This window comes from Erythrolamprus reginae, chromosome 5, assembly GCF_031021105.1.
Source record: "Erythrolamprus reginae isolate rEryReg1 chromosome 5, rEryReg1.hap1, whole genome shotgun sequence".
NCBI classification, from domain to species: domain Eukaryota; kingdom Metazoa; phylum Chordata; class Lepidosauria; order Squamata; family Dipsadidae; genus Erythrolamprus; species Erythrolamprus reginae.
The window spans coordinates 95,540,502-95,565,295 of record NC_091954.1 but is presented as its reverse complement, the minus strand read 5'-3'; the positions used below and the strand labels follow the sequence as shown (position 1 = coordinate 95,565,295).

The window sequence follows — 24,794 nt, the reverse complement described above, 5'->3', positions numbered from 1 at the left end:
TCCCCCAGGCCCTTACAATTTTATGCATGGTATGTCTGTATGTATGTTTAGTTTTTATAATAATGGGTTTTTAATTGTTTTTAGTATTGGATTATTATTGTATGCTGTCTTGTTATTGCTGTTAGCCGCCCCGAGTCTCCGGAGAGGGACGGCATACAAATCAAACAAACAAACAAATAAATAAATAAATATGTTAATGACTACTTCAGCTTCAATCACAACCACATAAAAGACTTGCTGTAGTCTTGAGTAACAAGAACATATATTCTTATATTAAACCAAATTTTAAAGACTCTCCAAACTTGACAACTTTAAGTCTCACAGACTTCCCCTTGTCTTGGTTGGGAAATACTGGGAGTTGAAGTTGTCAGGTTTGAAGACACCCCCCCCCCCCAGCACTAAAAGATAACATAGAAAAAAATTGAGTTTTTTTCCCTTTTCCCCCCTTCTGTGCTCTGGGTATGTTTTTCCTATCACAGTAAATGAGATTAATAATTTTAGAAGAGCTGTGCATGTGTGTGTGTATATACTATATAAACTGTATGCACATACAGTTTATATAGTAGATAATGTATATTTTTGTGTACCTGTGTGTATTATGTATGTACACATATATTATGTATCTATACATAGAATTAAATAGTATATTTTTGATGTTCAGTAAATAGATAGGGAAATTGTATCTCTTTGAGGCGAGGAGAGGCCAGGCATCCTAATCCTAACCCAAACCCTTGACATGAGAGACGTCAAATTGGCCATCTTTAAGCCAGTCACATGACCTTTAGACCATCCCCCAGTCACATGATCGTCAAGCCACTCCCACCCTTTCACATGGCTGGCAAGCCACACCCACAAATAAGCCATGCCCACATTGTGGTAGTAAAAAATTTTGCAGCCCTTCACTGCAAAAACCCAACTATTATCTATCTACTGGTAATGAAAATGTTGTTTAATATTACTAATAACAAATTTTAAAAACTTTATGGATGAGTGGGAGTTTGTTCTTCTGCTGTATAAGCCTGAGTGAACAGGAACATTCTGAGAGCCAATTTTTTTTTTCAAAGTAGCTCAGTCAGAGCACTACAGAGCTAAATAACTGTGAGATGATTTCATAATGACTACCAAGTCAAGCTCAATTACACACATTAAAAAGTTTTAATACGAAGCAAATTTAGATGCTTGCAACAGGAAGACATTTCTTTGGACTACAACTTATTCTGCATGTTGATAAGATTTCATATAGATTTGCTTATTACAAGATGGGTGTTGTGAGACCAAAACAAATAACTAGCATGTTACCTCATGAGGTTTCCAGAGACTCCCCTTGGTTAACTAAAACAAAGTATCAAAAACTGTAGAATAGCATTAGTGTTAGATAGTTAGCTTCAATCTGAGAATGTAACAATTCGTGAATTACCACGATAATTACCTGCATGTATGTATGTATGTATGTATGTATGTATGTATGTATGTATGTATATATGTTTGTATGTATAGGCCGCCCTTCTCCTAATAGACTCAGGGCAGCGAACAACAATAAAAATACAATAATAAAATGCAATTTTTAAAACCCCAATATTAAAGCATTCATACATCACTCATTTATGACCGGAGCAGAGTATAATGCTCAACGGCCAAAGGCCTGCTGGAAAAGCCATGTTTTTAAGACCTTTCAGAAGGCCAAGAGCGTGGGTGCCATATGAATCTCTGGAGTGAGTTGATTCCAGAGGACTAGAGCCTCCACAGAGAAGGCCCTTCCCTGTGGCCCAGCCAGCTGCATTGCTTGGCTGATGGGACCTGGAGAAGGCCAATACTATGGGCTCTGAGCAGTCACTGGGATGTATGAGGCAGGAGACAGTCTTGTAAATAATCTGGTCCTAAGCCATATAAGGCTTTATATCAGTGTTTCCCAACCTTGGCAAATTGAAGATATGTGGACTTCAACTCCCAGAATTCTCCAGCCAGCGAATGTTCTCTCCTAGTGCTGTTATCTTTGAGGGGGGGAAATGTCTTTGTGTACATGTATTTTTAACGTAATTGAATTTTGGAGCAAAATAGTAATTTTTATTTCGCTATCATCAGAGGTGGGCAGAGGTATTACTAGTTCACTTCAGAAAGTACATAGAGTATATGTGGTGAGGGATCTGTGTTGCCAAAAAAACCCTGATAATAAGACACCAACCTCAGGATCCCCAGCTTTAAGGCCAGCCAAAAGACAAACAAGAGAGAGGTTGTTTCAAAGACGCTGACAGTGGGTTCAAACAAGATGTGAAGGGTTATGTGGTCAGTCTGCTATTCAGGTCTGTTCTGGTATGTTCTACTCCAAACAACTGTAGACAATCTGTTGCATTGTAAGAGTTCCATAACTCAAACAATTAGCAAGGTAATGCCCTGTGGGCTTTACTGAAGCAGAACGCCAACAGAAACACTCAGGAAGGAAGCTTTGGATAGATTTGTGTCTATTAAAGTCTAACCCCAGGTAAACAGAACTGAGCAGCAAGAGTGGCAATACATGATTATCCTCAAAACGATACTATAGGCACTGCACACCAGAACAACTAGACACAAGGACAATTTTTTTTCCTGAATACCATCACTCTGTTTAACAACTAATACCCACAACCACAACACTGTCAAATAATTTACTAAGACTGTATTACAATTCTTCTTCTCTTTGTCACTAGTATCTATCTCTTCATACTTATTACTATAACCATGTGGCTTCTTTCTTTCAATTTATATTGTTTTTGTTTGTTCCTCGTATAATTAGATAGTTTATTAGTAAACTTGACCGTCACAAAGTGTTGTATCTTTTGGTTCTTGATGAATGTATACTGCTCAAAAAAATAAAAGGAACACTCAAATAACACATCCTACATCTGAATGAATGAAATATTCTCATTGAATACTTCGTTCTGTACAAAGTTGAATGTGCACAACAGCATGTGAAATTGATTGTCAATCAGTGTTGCTTCCTAAGTGGACAGTTTGATTTCACAGAAGTATGATTTATTGTGTTGTTTAAGTGTTCCCTTTATTTTATTTTGAGAAGTGTATTTTTATTTTCCTTACAGTATGTACCCTGAGAGTGTATATAATAAAGACAAATTCCTTGTGTGTCCAATCACACTTGTCCAATAAAGAATTCTATTCTGTTCTGTTCTGTTCTGCCCTATTCTATTCTTGAATTCTATTAGCAGTGGGAAAGAGAAGCTTAAAGCACCAGCAGTGCTTTATGAAAAGTTTATAATAAAGACATAAAAAATTAAAACTTTTCACACCTCCGGTGGCCTCACTCTTCACCTTTCCAAGGGACGTAAGCAGGGGTAGGCTACTGCCCGGATGGGGGGGGAACGCAGTGGGGTAGCGAAAATGGAGCTCCACCCCATAGCACCCAACTTGCATTGAAAGATGTTGAAAGAAAATGCAGTGCTCTTGCATAAGTCACGGCCACAGTGTGGTAGTAAACATTTTGGTAGCCCTTCACTGGGTATATGCCTCACAGTTTGAGAAACCTTGTTCTAAGTGAAATGAAATTTTTGGGAAATAGCATCTCTGCATCCTTACTTGGATGTTATTTTATTGCATCAGTATTTAATTTTATAGCTTGTTACATGATGGTTATGCATGATTTATCCCATTCATATAAGATCAATATGTGTTTATGATTAAAAACACAAATTGCTCTTAATCGTACACACATATACAGTATTAACTGAATGATGACATTCATGCCATTTTCCTTAGCTCCCACACATCCATTGACTTTCACTTCAGTTGTAATGCTCTTTCAACAAACAGGAACTTGCTTGAAAATCCATTTCCAGTCAAAGTCAGAACTTATAATTAGATAATCAGCAGCCTGTTCATTATGAATAGAGGATACATTCCTCTATTCATAATGAACAACATTATCCAGAAAAGATCTAAAATTTGTTTCATTGATTTCCTTTATGAAATAGATTGTTTTATATACCAATATATATACTTTATGTTTATATTTTATCTTCTATTCAATGGTACCAATCCTAGAGAAGAAAGCTTACTGATGCATTGGGCAATAACTCCCATAATCTCTGTCAAAATCTGGCTATTAAAAATTTTGGGGGAGTGTCAATACTGGGACAATTTCTCTATTACTCTCAAATCAAGATTCTTTTATTTTAAATTCTGAAGAATTGTAGATTCTACCTGGATTTTGTAGAATTACATAATCTACCTGAGCTTGCAGCATTTTGTGGTCTTTAATACATTTTAATCCTTAATGCTTCCATTCAAATGTTTGTAAATATGAAGCTACCTTATTCTGAGTCCAAATACTGATCTATGTACCAGTATACGAGCTTTTTCAAACCAGAGATACTGTAATCCTGAGTCCTTCAGGATAAGGCGGCATAGAAGCCAAATTAATTAATTAATTAATTCAACTTCTATGCCGCCCAATCCAATGTATCAGAAAGTACATGTGGTGGGTCACCTTTGATAAAGGATATTTAATTAATTAATTTAATTCATTCATTCATTTGATATCATTTATCAAAGGTGACCCACCACATGTACTTTCTGATACAAATGAAATAATATCATAACCTTAAAGATGAATATTTATGGCAATAATCTGTCCAGGTGAATCTCTACATCTCTTACTAAACATGAGAACTCCATAATGAACAGAAATGATTTTATCAACTAAAAATAGGTACTGGCACATTTCAAAATTATATGGGATTCTGACCACATTTTAAAACCATGTAGGCAGACTATTTGTTTGTTTGTTTATATCCCTCCCTTATTTTCTTACAAATAATTCAAGGGGGTAAGCGTATCTTTAAGAAAAGTGTGACTGAATCTTTATATCAGGAACTAAATCCTGGATTTCAGTCATAGATTTTAAATTGAAGAGCTGCTCAAATTAGTAATACATTATAATGAATGCATCCCATTCAGATTGAACAAGTTATTCTTGCTTTCTGCTTATTCTTTTTGCTTCCTTTCCTTAGTGACATCTCTTCTGCATGTCCAAGTAGGATCTGGAAGAACAATATTTAACTGCTACAAATTAATGCAAAGAATAGTGAGTTAGAAGGCTCATGGTGATATAAACAGCTTCCTATCTTCTTAACGTATTGATATCTGGAGTGATCAATTTTCTATTTTTTCATCTCATATTTATTTTCCTAAGCCTGTTGATATATTCTGTATAAAATACTATATTACTTTCAGTGCGTTACACGTAAAGTGTTTAGTGAACAAAATGGCCCAAAATATTCTAAATAAAATATTAAGCATCTATATACACTGCTCCAAAAAATAAAGGGAACACTTAAACAACACAATCTAACTCCAAGTAAATCAAACTTCTGTGAAATCAAACTGTCCACTTAGGAAGCAACACTGATTGACAATCAATTTCACATGCTGTTGTGCACATTCAACTTTCTACAGAACAAAGTATTCAATAAGAATATTTCATTCATTCAGATCTAACACTCAAATGAGTGTTCCCTTTATTTTTTTGAGCGGTATACTTAAAAATGCTTAATTGTTATTATATTCCATATATATATATATATATTTGTTTAGCTTCAGGATCTTCTTTTTCATCCTGGTTTAATATGGATATTAAAAGGGATTGAATAATTCCATTATTGCATTCGTCTTCAACAGAAAATTATCAGGATTGTTGATTGCTTATTTTTAACTTCATTCTGACAACCTCCATCTTGAATTTTTCCAGAAAAAGTGGATTATCTTTTTGCAGTCATTCAAATGTTTTTTGTATAATTTCTTTGATGAAGTGGCTTCAACTGACAGCAATATCAGAAGACCAAATATATTTAAAAAAAATACAGACATCATTTAGAAAAAAGAAAGCTTATTATCTCCTACCTTAAGAATATTCTTATCAAGCGTAGTCACTCTGCAGAGCACATTGCAGTACCCAGTCTTAATCTTCAGTGGGTAGTGGATTATTTTGTTTCTTTTATTACTTTAATAATGGCCAATGAGAGAATGTAGAAAACAAAGAAGAACTGGGATTGGTGACTTTTTTAGGAAGTCAACAGGGTGACACTGAAATTGGAGAAAATGTAAATTCAGTGCCCTTCACAGATCTGAGTTATTTGATAGGTTTCTTCCGTAAGGAACTTGGGAGATGAATGGATTTCAATTAAGCAATTGTGATGTGATTCTTTTTTTTAAATGTTAGATTTATATATGACTTTTCCTGAAAACCTTCATGTGTTCTACAGCATCTTTCTTCATGAACTTATCTGTATGACACTATGATATAAATTCGATGAGAAAGAAATGACTAAGTGAACTTCCAAAATTGAGTGAATGCATGAATATGGATGTCTGTAATCCTAAATTTTACCAAGTAAAATACTCTTCAATTTGAATTCAGTTCCTGGTTAATTCATGAGTACATCCTTACTGTTTTCTGGGCAAATAGTGATTTTTTCCATCACCTTGTTCTGGGATATTGTTACCCCTTGGATTTCCTGGTAGCTTCTCATATGAATATTACCTAGGCTTGACTTGGCTTAACTTCTGATACCAAACAATGCCAGCTAAGTACTGCCATATATTGAGATGTAATTTGATTTACAGCATCTTAACCAAGCCATCTTTTTTATAAAAAAAATAAAAAATTATTGGTTTATTTACTAAATTAACAACAAACAAAAAAAACTTAAAAGAAAACGTGCCCAACACCAATAAAAACCCCACCACCATTTAGGGGGTTAAATTATTTACAATAAGTTTCAATTTCTTCCTTAGCTCCGGTTTACATTTCTTTACATACAAAAAGTGATTGGGATTTATTTTTCACATTTTCGTCATAAATTCTACTTAAGATATAATTTTTCACCTTATTCCATCGTGCCATCAGCTTCTCCAATTTATTTTCATCAAAGTTATTTAATCTTATTTCCATAATTTCGAAGTGGATATGGTCTACCATGTACCAGTACCAATTCTGGATTGTCCATTTATTGCTATCTTTCCACCCTAATACCACTACTGCTTGAGCGTTAACCAAGCCATCTTACTAGCTTTATAAAATGGAATGGAATGAACTGCCTACCTTAATCACCATCTCGTCATGGAACTTTTCAGTTTTCAGACATTACATAGAAGCATATAATAAAGGCGTCACTTATTGCTAAGATCTTTTGAAATCTTAATTAATGATTTGTCCACCACTCACAATATAAACAAGACCAGTTTATTTAGTATAGTAGCATTTGTTTATTTCTTCCCTTTAAATAATACAGTTGATAAATCCAGGTGTTTCATGTTTACCTTAGAGAAGTTGTGCACATTTCTACTTATTCGGGTTAAGGACATAATGCAGGAAAGTAATTCATAGGAATTGGGTCTTCTCAATTTCAAGTATGCATTCACTTTATGTTTTCTAACATAAAATGTAATAATAATTTTAAAGCTGAAAAATGTAACCAAAGGAACCAGCAAAAATACATCCAATGGAATTTATTGCCCTCAGATGTGATGATCACTAACTTAGACAGTTTTAACCTGAGCTGGAGAAATTCGTGGGAAAACAAGTTACTGTTGTGGTTAGCTCTGGCCCAGCTCCTGCCCCAAGGACTGTGGGTGTGGGGGAGACATCCACATGTCGCAGGCCTGTTTTGCTCCCAGTGGAATCTGCTGATGAAGGCTCCTCTGACCAAGAAGACATGAATGACAGGGAGGAGGAGAGTGGGGCAGACAGCTCAGAAGGAGATCAATTATCTAGCTCTTCCTTGGATTCAGAACAAGAGTGATTGATACAGCCACGCATGCGGAGAGCCATGCATAGGCAGCAACAACTGAGAGATTATTATCAAAGAAAATGAGGCCACCTGTGGTTGGGTGGGCTCTGGTAATTAGTGAGGCTGCTATAAATAGCAGCCTGTGGGTTTGGCCATTGTGGAGGATTATCTGATCTTTGTGTTTCGTGCCTGCCTTGCTGACTTCGAACTTTTTGTGCTGATTTTCCCCCGCTTTGAATCTAAACCAGAGCAAAGTGTGTTTCACTTTGTGAAAGAAGAAGGACTGTGAATTGCCTCACAGCTGCAAGCTAAGTATCTCAGAACTGATAAGGGACTTGTACAATTTACCAGTTTGTTTGGAGACGAGTGCTCTTTGCTATACAAAAAGAGTGCTTAGTTTATTTGGATTTTCGGTATAAAGAACATTGTTTTGAATTTTCAAACGTTTGTGTGTCCGAAATTTGTATCTGTGAATTTTTGGGAGGATTCTATCAGAGAGCTCGACAGAACGGTTACCAGAATAGTAAGTATTTCACTACTCCCTCCCAATCATGGCAAGACAACTTACAGTAAATATCCATTGCTAGGAAGTAGACAGTCTACCTCAATTATTACTCAGTTAAGAAAGCTAAAATGGTTCCCTATATAGAACATTAGCACCCACCCCTCTCCTAGAAGAATGAAATATTTTAGCGAATATTTTAAAAAGACAGATCAGATTTCCCTTAAAAGAAATAGAAATCTTAAGGGAAACAGAAATTCAGAGCTTCAGCTCCCTGTCCTCAGCAGATATTTGGTGCTCATTGAAAAGGACTGGACTAGCTTATCTACAAAACAAACGACCTTCAGCTCCAGGTGATGGAATTAAGACATTATAAGATTATCTAGCAGCAGTGCTCACTGCTTTATAAAATTGCCTGGGGACATTGAATCACCCATCAAGTTTCAAACAAGCTTGAGTCAGAAAACCTATAAGGTCAGCTATGACTCCTGCATGGCCCCAGGAGAGTCTGACTACAGCCAATAGAATACATTTCTTGCACAGGAATAAAAAGGGCAAGGCCCAAGAGAGGATATAAATAACCCTCACTCTCCACAGGGTCAGCTACATGTGCTTGGTGCTTCTGCTTCACCATTAAGCCATCTTTCCAATCAGCCTCCATGTTTCCAGTGTCTTCCTCCCCACATGGAATTAAACCAGATGGATATTTCTTCCAAGATATTTCTTCTTCTTTCTTTGAAATGCTAATCACTGTTCTTAAAAAATCTTCTTTCAAATATACACAAAGTGTAGGCATACACTTAATGCTATTTTGTATTGTTAAATATTATGTTTGATTAATTGCAGGCAGTTGAGTGCCACTATTTTATATGAAGTCAAGGACATTAATTTAGCTGTATAGTTGTAAATTAAGTGTGCAATTTTTTTGCACATATGCATTTCATCCGTATTTGGGATATCCATAGGAAGACAATCTACAGAGAAATCTACAGAAAAAAAGTTGAAGTGTAACTATTATTTTTGCCTATTATTTAGATCTTCATGATTTTATTTTACTGGGAGGACAACATTCAAACATATTATCCATTACTCACCTAAAGCCTGAAAGGGCATAATTTTGGGAAATTCTAAACATTTTATATAGATTGCCATAGATTGCTACAATTCATTTTAATATGTTTATTCTATGTTTCCTCGGCAAAACTTAGGGATAGGTATGTGATCCCTTTGTTCACATTATATAATATTTTTTTAGAGATGTATTACTTTCAATTAAACTGAAAGGCAGAAATTGTTGGTTGTAAAACCTATGCCTATACAGTATTATGACAACCCAGTTCTCCAATCATTATACCATATTGTCTCTCATAGCTTCATGGCAATCTATTTTCACATTATTGTAGGGAAAACAATCAAAAAGTTCATCCCTACATGATATAACCAAACTGTTTTGATGTCATCTTTATCTTATTCTAATTTTTGCTGCCCTAGTTCTCTGAATTTGTCTTTTGGCCTGTGTGCAATTTTAAAGGTCAACTACTTCAGCATATTTTCAGGCTAAAGAATTTTCATTATTTTTCTTCACTTGATAATAATAGAATAAGAATAAGAATAGAATTTTTAATAATTAATAATAATGAATAATGAATAAAATGAATAATGAATAAGAACGGAAATAGAATCATAGAATTAGAAATATACTTTATTTTCTCTTATCAGCAAACACATATTTATTCATATATAGTCATTCAGTACAAACTCTTTGCTCTTTTGCTGAATCAGTTCCAGATTTACCCATCACCATGACACGGAATTGTTTCGAGGGCCGAATTGCTATTTTTGCAATTTATTTCAAATCAAAGCAATAATGGAGCTGATTATCCCATTGTGAAGCTTTGGTTTTCCTTCACTGTGTCTCCTTGCTCCTGGGCAGAAGCAAATGATTTTCTCATTCAGTGTCTGCTGTCACCTACAGTAACTGAGAGAACTAGAGAAAGCATATAGTTAACATGATCAGGAAACCAAATTTAATCCATTTAGTCCATTTCAAACCAGTTTTGCCATCAGTTGCATTAAAACCTTCCTTGGTTTATATAAGTAGTGAGCACACAACCCTTTCCCAACCCTACCACCCATTCTATACCAAGATTACAGCCATTAGTGCCCATTCTTCCAATGACTGAGACTACAGAAAAGTATTCCAGTATCATATTAACCACATTAACCATAATAAAAGTTTGGCAAAAGTTTGGCAAAAGTATAGTTGAGTTTTTCTTTAAAAAGGAAAAATGGTTTTGATGCTTGACTAAAAGAAAATATTTTTTAATGGGAGTATGGTTCAATCAGAATAGAACTGTAAGGGACTGATGTCTTATAACCCAACCTCCTGCTCAGTAGAAGACCCGATACCATTTCAGACAAGTGACTGTCCAGTCTCTTCTTTAAAAACCTCCAGTGAAGCACTTACAGCACCTGAAGGCAAACTGTTCCACTGGTTAACTATACTCACTGTTAGGAATTTTCTCCTTAGTTCCATGTTTGTTTGTTTGTTTGTTTGTTTATTATTTAGTTTGATTTCTAGGCCACCTAGAATGTTGCTTCTCTCCTTGATTAAATTCTATCAACTGTTTCTTGTCCTGTCGTCTGATGCTTTGGAAAACGTCGGGCAGTAGGAAAAGCAAGTAGGATGCTTGGCTGCATAGCTAGAGGTATAACAAGCAGGAAGAGGGAGATTGTGATCCCCTTATATAGAGCGCTGGTGAGACCACATTTGGAATACTGTGTTTAGTTCTGGAGACCTCACCTACAAAAAGATATTGACAAAATTGAACGGGTCCAAAGACGGGCTACAAGAATGGTGGAAGGTTTTAAGCATAAAACGTATCAGGAAAGACTTAATGAACTCAATCTGTATAGTCTGGAGGACAGAAGGAAAAGGGGGGACATGATCGAAACATTTAAATATGTTAAAGGGTTAAATAAGGTTCAGGAGGGAAGTGTTTTAATAGGAAAGTGAACACAAGAACAAGGGGGCACAATCTGAAGTTAGTTGGGGGAAAGATCAAAAGCAACGTGAGAAAATATTATTTCACTGAAAGAGTAGTAGATCCTTGGAACAAACTTCCAGCAGACGTGGTTGGTAAATCCACAGTAACTGAATTTAAACATGCCTGGGATAAACATATATCCATTGTAAGATAAAATACAGGAAATAGTATAAGGGCAGACTAGATGGACCATGAGGTCTTTTTCTGCCGTCAGTCTTCTATGCTTCTATGTTTCTATGTTAATCCCGTCGTCTTTGTGGAAATCTCTCAAATATTGGAATACTGCTATCATGTCACCCATATTCCTTCTTTTTTCTAGAATGGCCATACCCAATTCCTGCAAACATTCTTCAGATGTTTTATCTGGAGGCCCTAAATCATCTTAGTTGCTATTCTTTGCACTTTTTCCAAAGTCTCAACATCTTTCTTTGTAATTGGATGCAGTATTCCAAGTGCTACCTTACTAAAAGCTTTATAAAGTGGTACTAATACTTTATGCAACCAAGGATTGTATTAGTTTTTTGGACTGCTGCTGCAAAACTGCTGGCTCATATTTAAGTGATCTTCCACTAGGACTCCAAGATCCCTCTCACAGTTACTCTTTTTGAGTCAGGTTTCGCCCAATCTGTAGAAATCTATTGTGTGACTTTTATCTTTCAAAGGAAAATCACGATAAAGCAAAGCACAATACATTTAGGGGTTTCCCTAAAAGTCTGCAATCTTTCTTAAGGAAACTTTTGTTTTGAAGGCAAAAAGAACTAAGACCATAGGGTGGCATTTGTTTTGTTTTTTTTGAATGGCCTTCTTCCATAAAACCATAAGATTTGAAGCAAGGGTGAAATCCAACAGGTTCTGACAAGTTCAGGAGAACCGGTAGCAGAAATTTTGAGCAGATCAGAGAACCAGGAAACACTACGTTTGGCTGGTCCCAGACTGGGGTCGGAATGGAGATTTTGCAATATCCTTCTTCCAGGAATGGGGAAGGAATGGGGATTTTGTAGTATCCTTCCCCTGCTATGCCTACCAAGCCCACCAAGCCACTCCCACAGAACTAGTAATAAAAATATTGGCTTTCACCACTGATTTGAAGAGACTTCTAGTCCAATCCCCCGCCTAGGATACGAATCTTCAGACCATCTCAGACAAATTTATTTTATTATTTATTTATGTATTTATTTTGTCCAATACACAATGAGGGTTTTAGTGGATATATATCTATATACACATAGTAAAATACATGATGAAGGTTATAGAGGAGATACTCATAGTAAAATATATCTAAGAAATAATAGAAAAGAAGATATAGTAATAGAACATATCAATGAAAGAATAGAAGAAGAGATATAGGAATAGAAAAAAGGTATAGGAGAATAGGAGAGCAATAGGACAGGGGACGGAAGGCACTCTAGTGCACTTGTACTCGCCCCTTACTGACCTCTTAGGAATCTGGATAGGTCAACCGTAGATAATCTAAGGGTAAAGTGTTGGGGGTGTGGGGATGACACTATGGAGTCCAGTAATGGGTTCCAAGCTTCGACAACTCGGTTACTGAAGTCATATTTTTTACAGTCAAGTTTGGAGCGCTTAATATTAAGTTTAAATCTGTTGTGTGCTCTTGTGTTGTTGTGGTTGAAGCTGAAGTAGTCACTGACAGGCAGGACGTTGCAGCATATGATCTTGTGGGCAATACTTAGATCTACACGTAAAACTTCTACCCAGTATGAGTTCTTGTCCTATCTTTAGGAAGTGTGAAGAATAATCTACATGCTCTTGGAAGACTGCTATCATTCTCGTCATCTTCTCTTCTTTATGTATAGTTCTTTTAACAGTTAACTGACTTTCTTAGGATTAAGCCTTCAAACCCCTCATCATATTTTTTCTTCTTCTCTGCACTATTCCCAGTTCCTGGTCGCTCTTAATGTATTGTAGCAAGGAAAAGTGGACCTGATTAATGCACCATAAACTGACACTGTCATTCTCTGTGGTCTTGTCATTCTATCTCTGTTTATACTGCCCAAGATTGCACTGACCTTTTAAGCAACTGCAACGCACCACTAGTTCACACCTAATATGGTCTACTAGAATTATTTAATAAGAATTTTCAAGTAAAAAGGCAGCAATGATAGTGCTATATCTTAAATTCAGCAGATTTAATTGATTGGAACACATTTATATCATTATGTTTCTTTGCATTAATCATTATATCCATTATACATTTGTTAATAACTATTTTTAATCAGTCTTTCAATTAGTTACATTACATGATCCCGTACAAGGTTTTAGAATCAAAAATCATATTTTGGATTTTTTAATAAAGGAAAATAACTGTTTCTTAGATTTTTTTCAACAAAATCATAAATCAACTCTTAATAAAATCAATATTTTCATTTTTTTTTAATGTACATATTATAACAACAGTAGCTCTGATATACCTGTTTCTTCTCTTTGACAACATTTTTGTGAGAAACAGTAGTAAGAGATGAAAACAAGACTGAAATACGGTAAACTGGGTATTTGAATCTTGTTTTGCTCTGGTCTAAGTCACTAACTACTAATTGATTCTTTTATTGATGTGCAAAGCATTACAGGCTAATCAGAAAACTACATGTTATTAAACTATTGTCCATTAAAATGTGTATAAAGCTATTGTCAATTTAAAAGTAAATAATTTATCCTTAACATTGAAGAACTAGAAATCTAGTACAGTACTGTACAATATCACTAACTTTATTTTAGAATTTTAGTGGTAGCCACTAGCCAATCATGTATAAACTTGAAAGCAGGATTAAGGGCCTGGTTAGCACTTGTATGGAACTACCAGCCAGGTAAGCTAAACTAATACACTTTTTAAAAAATCCCAGAGGAAAGTAATGACAAACTAGTTTTGTATTGTTTGGAGACAAGTACAGTATATGGAAATTATTCCTGGTATCCACAAAGTCAGACTTGATTTTAGAAAGAATATTGGGTTAATAATAAGAACTTGCTGCTAGCACAAAAAATTTTAGCAATGCATTTGAAAAGGGACAATAGAGAAAAATGAGAAAATACCATCAGTATTGTAAGTAGGAATAAACGCAACTGGAGACACAAAGTCTATTGATTTAAATAAACTGACATTGTGTCTAATAATGGACATTGTATTTCCATTAATATTAATGTTTCCTTTCTTTTTTGTTAATCAGGGTATAGCAAAAACCCTGAAAATACTGAATCAGTACTTTCATCAGCCACTAAGCCATTTTGAGAAGCATTCAAAATTTGAAGCCAAATTTCATCATCTTCTGAAAGTTGAACCAACATTGATCCAGAGACCTGACTAATGTCATGTGGGGACTGCCTTACACCAAACACTTGCTGAATTTGTTGGCCATTATGAAAAAGTGCAACCTTCAGTGATTTGCTAGCAATGCTGAGATGATAACTAAAATAATAGGTACCTCCAGTGGTGGCTATAAATCTGCCAGATTCTGCATGAAACCCATCATTTTCATTCAGAAAAACCTTATCAAATCTCACTGGAGATCCTGGCAGTGGGAAACTTCTCCTTTTCTGAAGACCAGCTGAAAATGCAGTGGGTTCAACTGCTTTGCAGTTCCCCTTTTGCCCCTTTTCTCCTTTTTGGCCTCGAAGACCGGGCATTCCTTGGATTCCAGGAGAACCCATTTTTCCTTGTCTTCCTGGATCTCCTTTGAGACCAAGAAGCCCTTGAGATCCAGGTGACCCTGCTAAGCCTTTTGCTCCTTTTCTACCCATAAGACCTCTTTCTCCTTTCTCTCCAGGATTCCCTTTCAGTCCAATGTCACCTTTTGAACCCAATTCGCCATTGTCCCCTTGGTCTCCTTTCAGCCCCCGAAAGCCTCTAGGGCCACGATTCCCAACCTCACCTTTCTCACCTCTTTGACAAGGAGAATTATTAGACCAATCATGTTCTTCTGTCTGACCACTAAGTAATTTAGCACTGGAATCCCCCCTTTCTGCCATTAGCTCTTGTCCAATGCCTGTCAAATGCCGTAGTTGTCCTTTTCTTCTATCTAGTCTTGCCATATCTAGAACCGAAGAGAAGAACATATTCATTCATTATCAAACACATTGAAAAAATATATTTATTTATTTATTGGATGTATATGCCGCCCCTCTCCAAAGACTCGGGGCGGCTTACAACATATAAAAACATCAGAATATAGTAGCTTAATCCAATTGGTTAAAAACTAAATAAACAATCTAAAATCCCCAGATTATACTAAAAATCAGTCATACCTATTCAAACAACAACTATACAAACATACAAATATGAAATACCTAATCAAGGATAGAAAAATCAAATAATGGGAATACATCAAGCTACTTTAACATATGTAGTACTGGCTGGATGGCACTTTCATTTTTGGATTAGAAAGGTGTTGTGGTTAGCTCTGACCCAGCTCCTGCCCAAGGAATGTGGAGGTGGATGTGGGGGAGACATCCACATGCCGCAGGCCTGTTTTGCTCCCAGTAGAATCTGCCGACAAAGTCTCCTCTGACCAAGGAAGCGTGAGTGACAGGGAAGAGGGAAGTTTGGCAGACAGCCCAGGAGGAGATCAGTCATCTTTATCATCCCTGGATTCTGAACAAGAATTAATGACACATCCACGCATGCGTAGAGTGATGCATAGGAGACAACAACTGAAGGATTATTACAGGAGAAAATGAGGCCACCTGTGGTTGGGTGGGGCTGCTGTAATTAGTACTACAGATAAAAGTGCAGCCTGGTGTTTTAGTCTCATGGCAGTTTATCTGATTCATTGTTTCATCAAGATTGCGGCTTTTGCTGTTCAGGATTGTGTGTGTGGACTCTCTGGACTTTAGAATTGGACTCAAATTCACAGTTATTGGGTGAGCAATTGGACTGCATTTAACCTGTGCCTTGTGTGTACCAGAAAATCCCTTTGACATTTAAAAAGGGAGCTATTTCTGTTTTTCTGTTTTTCTGTTTATAAAAACGTTTGGGTTTTCCTTTTATCGTGTGGTGTGTGTCTTCCTGGACTAATTACCCTGTAATTAAGGGCGGTTGAGACATGCTGGCAGAACAGAAAGGAATAGCATCATTTTTCAGAAGTAATTATCTAGAAATATCACTGTTGATAGGGTCAATCCTATCCTATATATAATGGAAGCAAAAAGCAAAGCTATTCCATTTCACAGAAATCATGACACTGTATAAGCTATCAACCTTTTGATCATAAGGACATTCTTAAAATATTTTGGAGGAGACATTAATTTATAAAGAGAAATTCAATGGTAAATAGTAAGAAAACACCAAGGTCTAATAGAAGAAAGCTAATGTTGGTTTACTTATATTCAAAAATCTGTTTAATTCTATATTAGGAAGATTAAACAAGTTCTCTGGTCAGATCTTTCCATGCTTATCAATTTTGATTGGCTTGAAGTATGCAAGGGACGCAAAATTGATGCTTCCATGATGGAAACACAAATAAGCTTGGAGTCAAATGTAGGATATAGAGAATTAACTACTGGTTAAAAGCACCAGGGTAGAAAGCAAGAGAGGATGATTTCTAATTTTGTCTTAGTCATTAAAGAAGGGAGGGTGATTCTCTTTCTCTTAAAGAAGGGTGGGGCATTTATCTCTCTCTTCCTTCATCCCTCCTCTCTCTCTTTTCCTCCCTCCCTCCCTCCCACTCACTCTCCCCCCCCCTCATCTTACAGGATAGTTATTGTGTGGAAAATAGAGGCAGAAATTCACTGCCTTGAATTATTTATGAAAATAATAAAGGCAGGATTTAAAAGTTTTTTTAACGTCATGGTTGGATGGAATTGATGAAATAAGACTTTTACAAAGGAAAAGAGAGGAGCCTAAAGTACAAAGGCAATCTCTAAATCATTATGTGGTAGAAACAAAAATGGACAGAAAACTTAAAAAATGAAATAAAAGGAAAAGTGTGGCTCAAAAGTAGACTGGTTATATTTCCTTTCCCTTATCTTCTTTCATTTCTTTACATTCTTTCTACACTGTGTATAACATTTCTTACTCCAAAAGAAAACAAAATAATGGTTATGGTAATATGGAATATTGCTCAACAGTACCCAGCAGATTTTTCTAATGATGTTCCAGTATTTCTCCATCTCCTGCCAATCGCAGCTAGCAATCTGGAACTTAAATTGGCAAAAGAGGATAATGTGAAGTCAGCTGTGCATTTGGACTGCATTGATTATTTGGCTCTATACCCTTCACTTTACCCTGTTGAAAGGTTTTACCGCTGAACCTATGGAAATATCAAAATACTGCTTTCTTATAATCCATTCAGTGTATTGTACCAGCAATTGGCCATAATCACTGGAAATTTTAAATGTGAAATCTATGACATCTGAAAAGCCTTAATTTAGGGAAGAACATGGAGCCCAGCTAGTTTACTTAAGTCATGTCACCTTATTTCATTGCAGAGTTTTAAATACAAAATACAAAATTCAAATACTATTTGAATTTCAAGAGCAATATGTGTAAATCAGCAAGCAGTAGATATCGAGCAACTCAAAATCAAATTTTGTAGAGAAATATGCTATTTCTGTCAATTTTATTTAAAAAAAAATTCTGCCTTTATCTGCCCAGGAATTCTTGTGTGGCCATCCTGAGAATTTGCCGGACTGCTTGAGATTGTGAACATAAATAATTCACTCACAGAACTGACCAGTTTTGTTAGATCTCATAATTGTCCTCAATATCCCACATTATTACAGCTGTACATTTTAGGGAAACAATTTCTTATCTTCTCAGTTTATTCCTGCTAAGGAACCCCATGGTTTCCCATAATACATTCAAAATGTATTAGTAAAATGTATTTACTTTCAATTGCCTCAGATTATAGTTACTCCAAGCCAAATCAAGCTGTGTTTGCAGATAGATCCTGGGGTAAACAGAATGTTTGGACTTTTTATATAGTTGCAAACAATATATAACCAAAGCACTGGTGGATTATGAGAATTATCCCACAGTGCTGTGGGCCAGACATCTGATCTAAGAGCTGAGCACAAGGGAATCAAGGCAACCCACAGATAAGTAGACGTTCAGAGTTTTGACCCCTGGTGATTCGCCTACCACAAGGAACACAATTTGTTCATTTACTATTCCTGAATATCTTTTTACTTCATTGCCTAGAGAATTTGGCTTTGGAGGATTTTCAGTACGATACTGATCCGGTTGTTTTTACTCAGGGAAATAAATGAATGGTCTTCATTAAAAAAAAGAAAGAAAGAAAGAAAAAGTAGTTTTCAAAAACCTGAAGGCATTAAGTGATAAAATTACCTGCTTTCTTTTTTTATTTCTTTTTTTTTTTTACCTTGATCTCTCTTTTGTCCTTCTGCTCCTGGAATTTTACAAAAGCAGTCCTTCTCTGGGTCACTGCCATTTCCCTTTGGTGTATCTGAGATGGCAGGAGCAAATGTAATGCCTTTGTCAGTTCCAGCAAATGGCATACGTGTGCTACCACTAATTTCATCTCCAGAATCACCTTTTCCAGGGATGGCCTGTCCTGGGTTTGCAGCTGTGAACAGATTGAAAGCCATCTGTTGTTTGGGTCCAGCAGTAGTGGCTGCTGGTTTTGGAAGGTTCTTATTTACTACTCCATCCGCTCCGTTAAAGGAAGAGGTTGCCAGTGGTGTTATGACAATCTGGGAACTTGCTTGACTCCCACCATCTGTGACTGGCTCAATTTCATTTCTCTCTGGGTCCTGACCGGAGGGAACAGTGAAGTCTTGTTTAGGGGCTTCGGTTTCAATCATGCTGCTGAGTGACTCCATTGTGAACAGCTGGTAGGGAGAAAGGCTAAAGATGGCTGTCATACTCACAGGACCCCAAGATGCAATAGACAGGAAAAATTGAATTAGGAGGAAGGACAGCATGCCTGAAATTGCAAAAAAAAACACAGAAAAGCTGCAGTGAAGGTGGTTTGTATAAATGAATTTACTAAGTTGCAAAAGGAACAAAACCGGGGATTTTGAGCAAAGCTGATTCATAGAACTGTATGAAGCACAGTCGCCTCTGGCTAACAAAACTCATGATAGAAAATATATCAATGTGTCAAGCTTAGAGCTGAAATCTTCACAATCTTCCCCAGCCATGAAGGTAGTGATGGGCTCCTTTGGGAACGGTCAGGAACATAGTTCCAGTAGCAAAATTTGGAGCTGCACCCCAGAGCACCCAATTTGCACTGAAATATGTTGAAACTAATTTTTTATTTATTTTATTTATTTATTTTGTCCAATACACAATGAGGGTTTTAGTGGGTATATATCTATATACACATAGTAAAATACACGATGAGGGTTATAGAGGAGATACTCATAATAAAATATATCTAATAAATAAGAAGATATAGTAATAGAACATATCAATGAAAGAGTAGAAGAAGAGATATAGGAATAGAAGAAAGGTATTGGAGATATAGGAGAGCAATAGGACAGGGGACGGAAGGCACTCTAGTGCACTTGTACTCGCCCCTTACTGACCTCTTAGGAATCTGGATAGGTCAACTGTAGATTATCCAAGGGTAAAGTGTTGGGGGTTTGGGGATGACACTATGGAGTCCAGTAATGAGTTCCACACTTCGACAACTCGGTTACTGAAGTCAGATTTTTTACAGTGAAGTTTGGAGCGGTTAATATTAAGTTTAAACCTGTTGTGTGCTCTTGTGTTGTTGTGGTTGAAGCTGAAGTAGTCACCGACAGGCAGGACGTTGCAGCATATGATCTTGTGGGCAATACTTAGATCTTGTTTAAGGCGTCTTAGTTCTAAACTTTCTAGGCCCAGGATTGAAAGTCTAGTCTCATAGAGTATTCTATTATAAATCACACTATGGATGTGACTTATAATGCATAAGTCACATCCATAGTTTGGTAGTAAAAATTGTGGTAGCCCATCACTGTATGAAGATTACACAGTGTCAAGGGAGAGATGGTAGCCAGGGAATCCAGCCAAGCCTTCAGGGGATCCAACTCAACTCCTTCCATGGTTTTCTACAAAGAAACCACACTTCCATAGAGAAACCTCGGCAATTGCCAGAATGTCATGGGAATATGGGAGAACCCCAGGCAGAAGATCTGTGTGTAATATGGACTCTAAGGTGTTCTGTCTGGGTTTTTCCAGACCTCAACACCAACTGAAAAAACAGCCAGACACTCTGGTAAAAGCCAAAAGTATTTTATAGCTGGAAAAAATAAGCACAAAGGAAAACCTGTCTTCACAACAGACAGGCTATAATACGTTACAGCAGGGTCCTGATGTCCAGTCAATACCACAAGCTTCTTGCTGGCACACCCCCCCAAGGTTTCAATAGTCCAAGGCACAAACCAGGATTGTAAGCCACCAAAGTTCACAGACAGGTCTCACGAATCTCCAAGATAAAACTCCACAAGCCAGGAAGGGTGGGTCCGCCTTTTATCCTTTCCCAAGAGCACCACACCCAAACCCAGCTGTGACCTCTAATGCTGGAAATACTTAGCCAATTGAGTCCGTCTCTGATTAGCTCTCCTTTGTCGCATATCTATGATATCTTGAGCATTTTCCCCTAAGGAATCCAGGCTGCTTGCTGGGGAGAGCTCCCCCTGGTGGGACTCTGGCTGTCCTTCTTCTTCAGCCTGGGATTCCTCTTCCTCGTCAGTCTGCACCTCCTGTTCCTCAGCCTCTCCCTCTGAGCTGGAAACCGACAGAAGGTCAGCCATTCCCGGAGGGGTCCCAGACTGAACCACAACATAAGGTATACAAAGAAACCCTCTTTACAGACATCTATTGATCATCATGTTTTTGCAAGCCAGTAGCTCTCATAGTGGTACTGCTTCATCATTCAAAGACTGTTCTAGGCTACTCTTCTACTGTCCCTTTCCCCCAAGAACCACTTGTATATATACAAAACCAGAACAAATCTGCTCTCTCAAATGCAACCTTGGAAGAAGCCGATTATCTAGGTCCCCAGCAGTCGGGTTTCAGGCCCGGTTACAGCACGGAAACCGCTTTGGTCGCGTTGATGGATGATCTCTGGCGGGCCCGGGACAGGGGTTTATCCTCTGTCCTGGTGCTCCTTGACCTCTCAGCGGCTTTCGATACCATCGACCATGGTATCCTTCTGCACCAGCTGGAGGGGCTGGGGGTGGGAGGCACTGTTCTTCAGTGGTTCTCCTCCTACCTCTCTGGCCGGTCGCAGTCGGTGTTAGTGGGGGGACAGAGGTCGACTCCTAGGTCTCTCCCTTGTGGGGTGCCTCAGGGGTCGGTCCTCTCCCCCCTGCTATTTAACATCTACATGAAACCGCTGGGCGAGATCATCCAAGGACATGGGGTGAGGTATCATCAATATGCGGATGATACCCAGCTTTACATCTCCACCCCATGCCCAGTCAATGAAGCGGTGGAAGTGATGTGCCGGTGCCTGGAGGCTGTTGGGGCCTGGATGGGTGTCAACAGACGCAAGCTCAACCCGGATAAGACGGAGTGGCTGTGGGTTTTGCCTCCCAAGGACAATTCCATCTGTCCATCCATTACCCTGGGGGGGGGGGATTATTGACCCCCTCAGAGAGGGTCCGCAACTTGGGCGTCCTCCTCGATCCACAGCTCACATTAGAACAACATCTTTCAGCTGTGGCGAGGGGGGCGTTTGCCCAGGTTCGCCTGGTGCACCAGTTGCGGCCCTATCTGGACCGGGACTCATTGCTCACAGTCACTCATGCCCTCATCACCTCGAGGTTCGACTACTGTAATGCTCTCTACATGGGGCTACGTTTGAAAAGTGTTCGGAAACTTCAGATCGTGCAAAATGCAGCTGCGAGAGCAGTCATGGGCCTACCTAGGTATGCCCATGTTTCCGCAGTCTGCATTGGCTGCCGATCAATTTCCGGTCACAATTCAAAGTGTTGGTTATGACCTTTAAAGCCCTTCATGGCATCGGACCAGAATATCTCCGAGACCGCCTCCTGCCGCACGAATCCCAGCGACCGATTAGGTCCCACAGAGTGGGCCTTCTCCGGGTCCCGTCAACTAAACAATGTCGGTTGGCGGGCCCCAGGGGAAGAGCCTTCTCTGTGGCGGCACCGGCCCTCTGGAACCAACTCCCCCTGGAGATTAGAACTGCCCCTACTCTTCCTGCCTTCCGTAAACTCCTTAAAACCCACCTTTGCCGTCAGGCATGGGGGAACTGAAACATCTCCCCCTGGGCACGTTTAATTTATGCATGGTATGTCTGTGTGTGTGTCTGTTAGCATATGGGGTTTTTAAATATTTAAATATTTTAAATTTGTCTGATTGCTTATGATTTGTTTCTACATGTTGTGAGCCGCCCCGAGTCTTCAGAGAGGGGCGGCATACAAATCTAAGTAATAAATAAATAAATAAATAAATAAAAACCATCAACTCTTGACTAATATTGGGAAGGAGGAAATTGAGAGATTTGCTTTGGGACCAAGAGACTTCTGGTACCGCTGGTTCTCACTTTGAATTTCTACAATAAAATTATTCTGAAAAGTAACAAGAATCAGAACTTTCAACCAAAATACAACTCCAAATAAAGTGCATTGTAAGAATTCAATTGAAAATTTATTAGACATGAATTACTGAAACAAGATTATATCAATATGCAGAATCATAACTGGCACACCAGCAAATGTAGATATAGGGCTTCTCATCACTGAGATCACTTGTACCTCAAGTTATAGAGTTGACTAAAGAACTACAGCAGTTACACCTCTGCTTCTTTGATGGGAATGCTACCTTATCCATTATCTATTTTCCCAATTCCCCGATCAGAGACCTGCCTACCATAGTACTTCTATCTTATATGGACTTAGTTTCAATTTACCAACTGCCATTCATTTCATTATAGCCTCCAGGAAACTGTCAAGCAGTTGTTAAGCTTCTCCTAGTAGAAAGTAGAAAGAATGTAAAGATCTGAGTATCATCCAGAACTCTGAATACAGTAGTCCCTCGCTATACCGCGCTTCACCTACTGCGGCTTCACTTCATCGCGGGTTTCTGAGGAAGTCGATCGGCAGATTTAAACAGCCCGCCAAACTCGATCGGCAGGTTTTTAAAAAAAAAATCTAAAATTGTAAATATTGTATTTAAATACTGTATCTAAAATAAATACTGTGTGGGAAGGGTTTATAAACACTTAAAACAATGAAAACTTACCAAACAATTACAATATAAATACTTAAATAAGTACTATCAGTCGATAAATTCCCCATCGCGGATTTCACCTATCGCGGCCAGGTCTGGAAGGTAACACCAGCGATAGGTGAGGGACTAGTGTATCTTTATTTATTTATCTATCTATCTATCTATCTATCTATCTATCTACCTACCTACCTACCTACCTACTTACTTACTTATTGGATTTGTATGCCGCCCCTCTCCGGAGACTCGGGGCGGCTAAAAGCAATAATAAGACAGCATATAACAATTGATGATAGAATAACAGAGTTGGAAGGGACCCCTTGCTCAAGCAGAAACCCTATAGCATTTCAGACAAATTATTTTACGATCTCTTCTTAAACACCTGCAGTGTTGGAGCACCCATAACTTCTGGAAGCAAGTTGTTCACTGATTGATTGTTTTAATTGTTGTGTGAAACTAAGGATAAATTGTGAAAATTTATCTTTAGTTCTAGGTTGGTTCTTTCCTTTATTAGCTTCTACCCATAGCTTCTTGTCCTGCCTTCAGGTACTTTGAAGGATAGGTGGATATCCCTCTTCTTTATGGCAGCCCTTTAGATATTGAAACACTGTTATCATATCACCCCTAGTCCTTTGTTTCATTAAACTAGATATTGTTCTTCATATGTTTTAGCCTCCAGTCCTCTAATCATCTTTATTGCTCTTCTCTGCACTCTTTTTAGCATCTCAACATCATTTTTATAAGGTGGCAACCAAAACTGGATGCAATATTCCAATATTCTAAGGCTTTATAAAGTGTATAAAGAACAAATCTGAACATGATATTATCAAGGAAACAAAGTTGTATTCTGCCCTCTTGGTTACTTTCTCAAGGCTAACTAGACATGGATAGACAGCTGAAGCTCTGACTTAATTTTCCAATACTCTTCCATGAACATATAATCCTTAATTTCAATGAAAATGAAAAATAAACATAAGTTTATTTATCATAAAGAAATAAGATTTACCTGAAAAAAAGTCTTCAAATACAGGAAAGTCTTTCCCAGTGCATCCATGACACTAAAAAAGCAAGCTTAGCTTACTTAAATACTAAGAATGAAAACAAAAGGATATATTTTGCACAATCAGAAATGTGAGCAGGAGGAGTTAGACAGTCAATGGTATAAATTATTTCTTAGGGGACATTCAGTTTGTTCTTTGTTGTATCTAAATAAACAAAACTAGCTCTTAATAATCTCTTGTTATATATGAAATGATACGTTAGCTGTCTACCTTGTTGATTATTCCAAATAGCTGTCATTTGGAATAACAGAG

The 24,794-nt window shown here is 37.6% G+C and overlaps 1 protein-coding gene across 1 annotated transcript in view; it reads right to left on the bottom strand.

The window, feature by feature from the left end:
* Positions 1-19,223, bottom strand: part of OTOL1 (otolin 1) — a 30,419-nt gene extending 11,196 nt beyond the window's left edge. Inside the window, exons 1-2 of the mRNA XM_070754136.1 lie at positions 18,662-19,223; positions 15,224-15,376 (exon numbers count right to left, since the gene is read on the bottom strand). Of these exons, the coding sequence (XP_070610237.1) occupies positions 15,224-15,376; positions 18,662-19,223 (715 nt within the window). The remainder of the gene's footprint in view (positions 1-15,223; positions 15,377-18,661) is intronic.
* Positions 19,224-24,794: the final 5,571 nt, after the last annotated feature.